Source organism: Perissodus microlepis, chromosome 15 (genome assembly GCF_051167445.1).
Source record: "Perissodus microlepis isolate ML-2025 ecotype Zambia chromosome 15, ASM5116744v1, whole genome shotgun sequence".
Lineage (NCBI taxonomy): Eukaryota > Metazoa > Chordata > Actinopteri > Cichliformes > Cichlidae > Perissodus > Perissodus microlepis.
Genome location: NC_140475.1, coordinates 37,920,768 through 37,930,423, shown reverse-complemented (window position 1 = coordinate 37,930,423; position 9,656 = coordinate 37,920,768). Strand labels below are relative to the sequence as shown.

Below are 9,656 nucleotides of genomic sequence, written 5' to 3'. Positions count from 1 at the left end.
CTAAATGAGGAATCCAACCATGATGGGATGGACATATTTTAGCTTCAGTGGGAAGGAGTTCTCATGTTGTTCACCTTCATACATGTGCAATAGTTATATATGAATATTAACTGAACCAGCAGTTGTTCAGTACATTTGCTGAAAAATGTCAGAAACTGTTTAAACTGTTGCACATTCATTTTCTTTTGATAGAAGACGAATCAGTAAATCTGCTAGTTTGCAAAGAGTTTTTATAGTTTTTCCTGCATGCTTGGTAGGAGCTGGTGAGGAGAGTTGTGTTAAGTAAACGATGATCTTAATGTCATCATTAGCAGGGATGGGCAAGATTTTCAGATATTTGTAAAGACTTTCATAGGAAACCCTGAATGTTTTTTTTTTATCTTAAAGTACTGTATGTAATTTGTCTTTGTTTCCAGGATGTAATGTACCAGAAGGTGGCAGTAATGCACATAGAAACAATATGTGGGCAATATTTCAAAAATAAAAACAGAAGGTGCAATAAACTAAAGCATGTGTGACACAGTGAGGTTAGATTTTACTGTACGAACAGGAGAAACATGCAAAGCCAAGTACAGAGCCAACTGCTGCTGTTACAAAGTCAAGTGTGCAACTACTTACATAACAAATGATAAAAAAAAAGGTCAAGTGCAAACTCCATCAGGTAAGCATGTCACAGTCTAACACAACAATGTGCAAACATGTGAACACATTAAAGAAGCCGTTTAGCTGAAGAGTGAAAATTGAATTATTCTGCACAGTTCTCATGTAAAGTGGATCTCATTTCCAGCTCCATGACTCTGCTTAGCTCACAATAGCACAAAAGCATTCATTTATCTCATTTATCTCAAATAGGAACAGGTCTACTACTCTAGTACACCTGTTTACTGTGATTATACAGTATTATCCAGGAACACATGACGTATTTCTTTGCACCCGAAGAATGTGACTATGAGCTTCTGATTACTAGAATACTGTCCATTTTTGCCTTGTTATAGTCATGATACACCTTAATAACAGATCTCCCTGGCAACACAAAAATGTTGTTATTTATTCTATGAGAAGAATAAAGAAGCTACTCATCTAAAGTCAAACTAGTCAGAGGGCAGAGCGAGTCACGAAGAGAAATAATTGGAATCCTCTGGCACCAAAAAAAGCAGTGCGGCAAGCATTGTGCTAAACAGTAGATCCTGCAATTAAGACAAAACAGAAATCATTTCTGCTGAAGCCAGTTCATTCAAGTATTTGGAAAAAATTTAAGTGCAGATGATGGAAAAAGTCTTTAGCTGCCTGGGTCTGAAAATAAATGATCACATCTGCAAAGACTTTGACAGACTGAGCTAAAGAGTCCAGCCAGCTAACAGTCCCATAGTTATGCTGCAAAAGTAGAATTCCCACAAACTTAGGTCAGACCAGCCTATAACAAAACCAACACTTGATTTTATCTCATAAATAATCTTTAAATGTAAGGTGAACTTTTAACTTATTCTTATGAAGTGTGGATGTGAGCTTGATTTACTTTAGCAGACATTTAGATTCTGGGTCTTCTATCTGAATCAGGACAATAGAAACAAGTAAAATCCAGGGCAACAATACAGCTTCTGTGAGTTATTTATAATCCAGATTCAGGAGGTTTGCATAGAAAAGATTTAATGACTTAAAAAAAGAAGAAGAAAAGAATTGTTCCCAGAAATCTTGAAACAAAGAAGTAAAAAGATCTTTTCACAATGTCCTGCTGCACAACTACAACATGATTTTTTAAAAAAGGAAATCAGTCTCTTTGACAGAGGTAACAATCCTGTTGAAATCTGTCAGGATGATGAGGAAAAACCCTCTTTCCCTCCTTTTCTTCCTCACCAAGGCTCCTCCTCTTCCTCTGCTGCTATCTAAAGAACTGAATAAACAGCAAAGAAACACAGTGTCATTTATTATTTTATCGGTTTGTGATTTCCTGCTTCTTTTTTTAATTTGTCAAGTAAAATCCTACCATAATTATTACGTTAATAAGAAGCATAGACATAGAATGTATTTATTATGGCGTGTTTTCAACACACAAACTAAATCCTGTTACTTGGTTATTTAAAGTAACTGAGTGTTTGTTTGCTTCCTTTTCATGTTCATCTCCTTTAATAGTTAAAAAAACTGATTGAATAAGTTCTATTACAGGACGTATTTAAGCCCCCACCTCCCCTCAAGCTAACTTTTTACTCTCCAGCTCAGTTGTAGAAACAGTTTGAACAGAACACAAATATCTGGATGTGAAGTTTGACTTTCAGAAAATATTTTAGAAAGAAAGTTATTTATCACCTCTGTATTACTTTGATTTGTTATTGTGAGTAACTTACCATCAGTCTACACTGAGTTCATCCTGATGAGCAGACATATAACAGACACAACCAAAGGTTAGAAACAAAAAACATTAAAATGGGAAGTGAAAAGTTAATTAATTAATTTATTTATTTATTTTTTTTGGGGGGGGGGGTTCCTAAAACAACTTCATGGATTAATTTGAATACTTAAATTAATCTCTGAATCTACAGTTGTGGTCAGAAGTTTACGCACACTCATCATGGGCATGAATGTCATGGGTACTTGGTTTGGGACGTTTTAATGTTTTTCACTAATCCACAGATGGTCAGAAGAATACATACATGAACACAACTGAAACACAAATGAACTCTAACAATTCTGCCAAGAAGAGTGGTTAAATATCTGCTCAAAGCTTGCTGATGGATACCAGAAGTGTCTGGTCCAGGTGCAACTCGATAATGGACATTTAACCAAACATTAGTGGGGGTATGTGACTGTGTGGACTAGAGAAAATCCAAAATCACTTCAAAGTGCATCCAGTTCTTGTTTTTTTCGCTCAAGTTTTTAAACATGCAAGGTGTACAGTTATTCCACCTTGGGAAGAGGAACAATTCAAAGAAATCTTGAAAAGCCCAAAATACCATGAGATTCATGCAGACGATGCCAATGATGAGTGTGCGTAAAGTTTCTGCCACCATGGTATGTTGATACACATCCAACCCACATGTTCTGCTTTGGTGTAGGTAGTGTGGAAGGAGAGCTGCAGTAAGACTGTGTAATTCTGGACTTACTCACTTTCAGATAAAAAATAATAATAATAGTAATTTAGATTTTCAAAACATATTTATCTCATACTGGGCCTTTAGTTCACCCTCTGGTCCTGATCTTTACTCTGACCCAATGTTGAAAACTACTAAGCAGATCATTTTCTAGTGCTTCTGTTTCTTCTGGACCACTAAGAGCTGCAGGTAAAGTTGAGGAGGGAATATTAGAAGGTCAGTTCAGGTCTTCACACCTAGGATAAAGTGTCCTGTCTGTTTTAGCTTCAGACCATTAAAAGCACTGCTGGTCTACATGCTTCACACCACATTCACTGTCTGTACAACACTGTGCTACTTGTTTAACACTTAACCAGCTGACTTACCAAACTGGTTAACCCAGGAAAGGCTGGAACAGGTAACAAGATAGCTGCATTAGCAACAGGTCAGAGTTTATTCCTCATCTCCTATATGAACACATAAACACTTGATGTAGATGAAGGACAGGTCTGTTCCAGCATCAGCTGTGAGTCCGCTTTAGCCAAACACAAGCAACAAAATCATGACTGGAGTCCACTTAACAGCCACGGGTGTCATTAATAACCGTGGATTTCTGTAAGTTATGTGGACAACTTTTATAGAAACAAATCAGCTTTCATCAGAGCCACTTGATCTAAACAATGCTTGAACTCCAAGTACTGACCCGCTACATAAACAGTGTTAGTGGGATTCTATATTGAAGGGACTGCTGATCAGTTTTCCCAGCTGGGTTACTGACAGTAAAGAGAGATGCTACAAGGCTTTCTGAGTGAGAACACATCACTCAGCAGCTTGTAGAGAGGACATAAACCAGCAGACTGCAAGTTTCCTGAGCTGCTTTCACTGATATAATTCAAAGTGAACAGACTGAGTAAAGGGTGAAAACGTGTATTTTACATACTCTTCTTTCTTCGTTCATCTCTGATGGACCAATTTTAGCTGTGGATGTTTCTCCTGATGTACTTGGTAAACTTTTAGCTTCAGACTGAGCAACAGGTGGCGATGGTGTGATCACGGCTTTATTCTTCACCAGAGTGGTCAGGACTAAGGAGGGAGAAGAGCGAGAGAGGAAGTACGTACATATTTAAATCTTCTGTAAAAGGCCCTAGCGGTGGTCCTGGGCCAGTTTTACCTTCTCTGGTGAGGTTCTCGGCAGCACTCATGGCCTTCCCACTGAGGTCGCTGACCATGTTGTCCACTGTGGCCTCATGGCGAAGGAAGACAGGCCGAACCACTTTGTTGTAGATAATCTGTGAGCCATTCCAGGACACTGGGGCCATGCACCATAGTAAGAAGAGACACTGGAACCACATAAGAAGGAGATTACTGGAATCACTGAAACCTTTTACCTGATCTCAATTCTAGTATGACGGTCGTAGCCCTTCAAAAAAGGTAGTAGTTGATATAAATGCAATATTGTTTCTATATTTCGTCCTAAAAGAAGCATTTTGTTCTTTAGGGTATGCTCCATAAAGGGGTCTAGCATGTATCATTGCTTCCTACATGTCATCTCACCTTAAAAGCGTAGTAAAATGGGAACCAGTAGAGGAAAATATCAGAGAAGAACTCGCCCAGACTGAAGACACCGTACACCACCCAGTAGGTCAACCATTTTGTGTCATCTTCTTTGCACAGGCTTTCGATGGCTTTGACTCTGCACAAAGTTGGAGTATTGTAAAAGAGCTGAGAAACATGTTGATCCTTCAAATATGATAAAGACATCTGTGCCTCTGCACCAGTAACACGACTATTTGCTTTAGTCACTGAACCGTATTACAGATATAAATATCATAAACTTTAACAGTGAAATCAGTCACAATTTCAATGATGTCAAAATTATCCAGACAAAGTCATCTTTATCAGTTGTGCTTCTTCAAGGGCAAAACCAGAATACACACCAGACAACATCCTTAAGCTTAATGACATTAATGTCTGAACATTTCTAATAAAATTATTTTTTGAAATGTCTCCAAATGTAGTAAAATGTCTTTATATAAATGCATAAAATGTCCAAATATCATTAAATATATACTGTGGAAAAGATCGATATATGCCAAAAATGTCACAAAAAGATAATAATACCAAGAAAACTCAGAGTGTATTGTAGGCACAGTTGTTATACTGAGACTGCCACGTGGATCCACTGAGTATGAAAATGACTTCCTACCACAACGAGGAAAAGAAAATAGAAAAAATTAAAAATAAAAACTTACGAATAATAAGCTGGATAAACAAAACCAATCAGGTTGCAGAGGAGGGAGGCACCATATCCGTACACCAGGTAGAGTCCGGTCAGCGAGACGGCACCTGGATGAAGACACAGATGTTTTGTTTTCTATGTACTGCTGCTATTTATTAATATTTATAAGTCTGAAATACAAACACTGAGAAATGTGTCTTTCAAATATTTAAAGCAGTTATACTCTACTTTCTTTTACTCTCTTAAGTAACATCTCCTGTAAATCACAGTGCATAAGTGGGGTGCATGAGTGGACAAGCCCCGACTTCCACAAACTATTTTGCAGTTAACAGTTTTACAAGTGTTCAAACTATTTCATTAGACTGCATTGCAAAAAACAGCCAGTTTAGCACAGACTCGACCAATTTGGAACCAAAATCATGCAGAAGAAAGTGTTTCCTGCAAAAGACTTCTTACTGACCAGCAATGTAGACGTGGGCAAAAGAACAGGGCCATAGCATTACAAGATTTGATTTCATATCCAATGAACATGTGTTTGGACTATGGGAGGAAGCTGGAGTGTCCAGAGAGAACTCGTGTAAACACAGGTGAAACATGCTCCCCACAGAAAGGCACCAGACTGGATTCAAACTCAGGACTTCTTCTTGTTAAGAGGCAGCAATGCGATCTGTGGTTCCACCTAAATGTACATTTCCATATATTTCATAGCCTTCCATAACTTACAATGAAGAAAGGTGATGTCCATCATGAACAGGAAGTAAAACCTGTTTCGTTATCCATGTAAGACAGGAATAACAAGGTATATTCTCTGCACAGAGTGCAGAGCTCACAGGCCAACAGTGTGCACGATTCAGCCAAATATCAAAACAAATCTGAACAACAAGCAAAATTTCACTGATTGGCTGACAGCCAGACAGACAGGAAGTACTGTAAAAAAGTGTCCTACCTCTGATCAGCTTATGTTGCTGTTCACACATGGAGGCGGCGCTGCTCTGCTGCCTGTCTCTGTGGATAATCAGCTTTAACGTCAAGGCTCAGAGCGGGAGACAGCGAGCACCAGGCACCACGCTGACATCATGTCCTGCTTAATGTGCTACAAATCCACTGCACCAGCATCAACGTGCTCTCAATACACTGCTGTTCCCTGCTCACTGGATCACTGTGTTCACACGGACCTGAGAGCCCTTTTAACACTACCAACAAAATACGCTGTTTGATCTGTATCTATTTTTAGAAAACAACAAAACTTTCTTGTAAAAATGTCGACAATATTTATAAAACAATATAATGTGCAACAGCTTCAGAAATTCAGCAGGAAAGGCAGAAGTAGAGCAACGTGGTTGTTCTCTTCCCATTTTCTGTTAACACTGAACACACTGCTGTGATGTTTGAATAACCTTTACTGAACTGACCGTAGACAAATCAAGTATGGACACACTGAGGTTTTGCCTTTAAGATTTTATGGCAGAAACGTTTTTTATTTTGACCCAAACAATGAACTCCTGAACCCACAGAGGTTTTCTTTGTCAAAGCTGGATGGAAATATATCAATCAGCAGCGGTTTGGGAGGGAAAAGCCATTTTTATGGTGAATGGACTGGTTCTTATATAGCACTTTTCTACTCTATTTGAGCACTCAAAGTGCTTTACACAACTTATACATTCACCCATTCACACAAGCACTTTGTTCGTAGCTGTTTCTAAGCACTTACTGTCTAACATTCACACACATTCATACTCCGATCCATGCATCGGAGAGCAACACGGGGTTAATATCTTGCCCAAGGATATTTGGCATGCAGACTGGAGCAGACTGGGATTGAAACACCTTCCAGTTAGTAGGTGACCTGCTCTACCACCTGAGCTCCAGTCACCCCATTTTTAGTTTGCTAATTTGGATGATTTGCCCTTTAGAAATGAAGATGAAGTAACATGGGGCAAACTAATTAAAATTCTTGAAACCAGAAATCCAACAAGACAATAAATCCCAAAATAATTAAATATGAAGAACAGTCTGAGAGTCTGTGTAACTCTTCCAAGGCCGGAAGTTTCAACCTTCCACCAAAGGAACTGGGTCCCAGGATCAAGAAGGATATTTGGATCTGTATTAGTTTGTGATGTCCACACAGCACTAAAAATAATTAATAGGCCTCCCTCTAAATGGCTAACATGTTGTGACCATGTTAGGGACCACATGGTCTAGGAAACAACTGACAGTAAAGATGTATAATAAAGTCAAAAGAAAGTATCTGTTAACAACCTCAGCTTCTGTTACCCTCTTGATACCCAAAAGATTACCAAAAATCTGTCGATGGGGAGAAGGTTAGGATTTGTTTTTGGGGGATTATTTGTTTTTTTTGAGTTCTTTGTTGTTTAGCTTTGTTTTGCTAAATTAGTGAAAACATTTTAAAATCTATAAAATCTGACGTCGCAAATGAAGTCTTGTGTATTTTGCTGTAACAGAGTTTCTTTTAAAAGATTCTCCATTTGTTGCTGCAAACGTGTGAACCTGGATGAGCTGCCAGTGTGGGTACGATTATTCTTTTGATTGTTTCTAAGCAGTTATAATTCTCTTATATCACCTGTCATTGTTTAAAGTGCCCTTTATGCTTATGAAATAATGTATCATTATAAACAATGACTGGCTTTGATCATTAGCCAGTTACCATGGTACCTCAAACATCTGGTGTCCTATCAGAATTTGTTTGGGGTTTTTTGTCTAAACTTAACCGAACTGTGACAGAGAATTTAATTAAAGGTGTTAAAATACAGCTTTAGTTCCACACAAGATACTAGTCCCAGTTCCAGTTTTTCCAATTTCATTGTACTATTGAGCCACGTATGACTGTGCAATAACAATAAAGAGTTATCTTGTCTTCCCCAAGAGAGAGGGAGTTATTCAAGGTTACAGCTGCAGAAAGCTTTGAGACTCCTGCAGGTTTCACTGAACCACATTAGTGTTTGTAGATATTTACCCATTCAGAGTGAAGGACTCCTGGTATGAAGCCTACACAGATATTTTATGACTGGTCTTCTGTGCAGCAGGCAAAAAGTTACACGTAAGCTCTGCGTAGGACCAGCATCAAACTGGGGTAAAACCAGTCCTTTAAAGCTGCTAACATAGTTGATCCAGGAACTAAAACATAAGAAGATATAAGGAGACTTCTACCCATCACTGCTTAGTCAGAGAAAGTACTAAACAGAAGACTTTCAGCTTTCAGCTCAGGGTGATACATGTCCTATCAAAGAACTGGACACAATGAAGCAGGCACTGCCACAAAACCAGGAGCTTAATGATGCTAAAACCCAGAGGGCCGCAGAGCCAGTTTATCTGAGTTCAGTATGACAAAATATTTATCAGTGCAGAGGATTAACTGTGGAATAAACGAAGCAGAAACCCTCCTGAACATTCCCAGCTTCCTGTAGTGGACGGTAGCTGATCACAGGAGGATTAACTGAATCCTCCTCAGGTTTCCACTGGCCTGCAACAAGCTTTATACAAATCAACTACATCTAGAACGAGAGCAGAATGATAGAGAAGTAGCCATGTGCTACTACACAAAGCAGCAAGTTGGGAAAAAAATAATTCTAGAAGATTAAATCACACGTACCAAGAGCAATGACCTTCTTCTTGATCCCAGTTTTCTCCTCCATTTTTCCCAGAATATCCGTCACCACATTTTTCTCATTTAGAAACTTTTCAGCTCGGTCTTTGATAGAGCTGATAATATTCAGCAGGCCCATTGTCCTCAATCTGGTCCTCAGACAGCAGAGAAGTCGGAGGACAACAGCCTGCGGTGAGTCCGGTGCCAAGTTTAATCCTCTGACAACCACAATCTGCTATAATGAGGAGGAGGAGCACGCAAGGAGGTGTTGAGGAGTTCTTTTTTATAAATATTTTCATTTATTAAAGACAGAGTAAAAAGTGAAGAAGCTATATACAGGATTTTCAGCTAGGCTTTACACAGCTACACAACACTTTTGTGCAGTTTAGAGCAATTCAAAACACTTCAGAGAGGAGTGACAAAAGTCTATTGTAAAAAGAATAAAGCCCAAAGCACACTATTTAAGTGTAATAAAAAGCATAATAAACATGATAACATAATAATAAACATGGATTTCTGTATATATGATCCATGACAAAGGTTTGAAGGGAATTTAATACCTGATGTTTTTCAAGAAAAATAACTAACCTTTCCTGAAAAAAATGTGGCATTATTCCTTTATGCATGTCAGTTTTCCATATATCAAAAATAAAAACAAATTAAATAGTTACCTGATTTAAAATTGACTCCTCTCCCTTTGAGGGACATTTTGTTCTTGCATATTTGAAGTACCTCCATTTCTATTCCT

General features: G+C 38.4%; 1 protein-coding gene across 4 annotated transcripts; it reads right to left on the bottom strand.

Annotated features, from left to right (window-relative positions):
- Window positions 1-511: 511 nt before the first annotated feature.
- Window positions 512-9,105, bottom strand: reep6 (receptor accessory protein 6). Of its 4 annotated transcripts, XM_084953672.1 has the most exons (8): window positions 8,915-9,105; window positions 5,318-5,411; window positions 4,620-4,758; window positions 4,237-4,405; window positions 4,006-4,148; window positions 3,452-3,474; window positions 2,343-2,365; window positions 512-1,891 (listed from the first exon to the last, which is right to left on the bottom strand). In XM_084953672.1, the coding sequence occupies exons 1-6, from the start codon at window positions 9,045-9,047 to the stop codon at window positions 3,460-3,462; spliced, it is 693 nt and encodes a 230-aa protein (XP_084809798.1). In that variant the 5' UTR covers window positions 9,048-9,105; the 3' UTR covers window positions 512-1,891; window positions 2,343-2,365; window positions 3,452-3,459. The 4 variants fall into 4 exon arrangements, with proteins under 4 accessions (XP_084809798.1, XP_084809797.1, XP_084809800.1 ...); XM_084953671.1 differs by lacking the exon at window positions 3,452-3,474; XM_084953674.1 differs by lacking the exons at window positions 3,452-3,474; window positions 8,915-9,105 and adding an exon at window positions 6,251-6,523.
- Between the last annotated feature and the right edge of the window lie 551 nt (window positions 9,106-9,656).

Excerpts from the sequence above, each read along its gene's own strand:
- reep6 (XM_084953671.1), bottom strand. The coding sequence starts at position 9,047 with ATGGGCCTGCTGAATATTATCAGCTCTATCAAAGACCGAGCTGAAAAG. Across the intron at positions 4,149-4,236 it reads CGAGAACCTCACCAGAGAAG|TCCTGACCACTCTGGTGAAG; the intron begins GTAAAACTGGCC and ends CTCCCTCCTTAG. Across the intron at positions 2,366-4,005 it reads AGATGAACGAAGAAAGAAGA|GATGAACTCAGTGTAGACTG; the intron begins GTATGTAAAATA and ends TCTGCTCATCAG.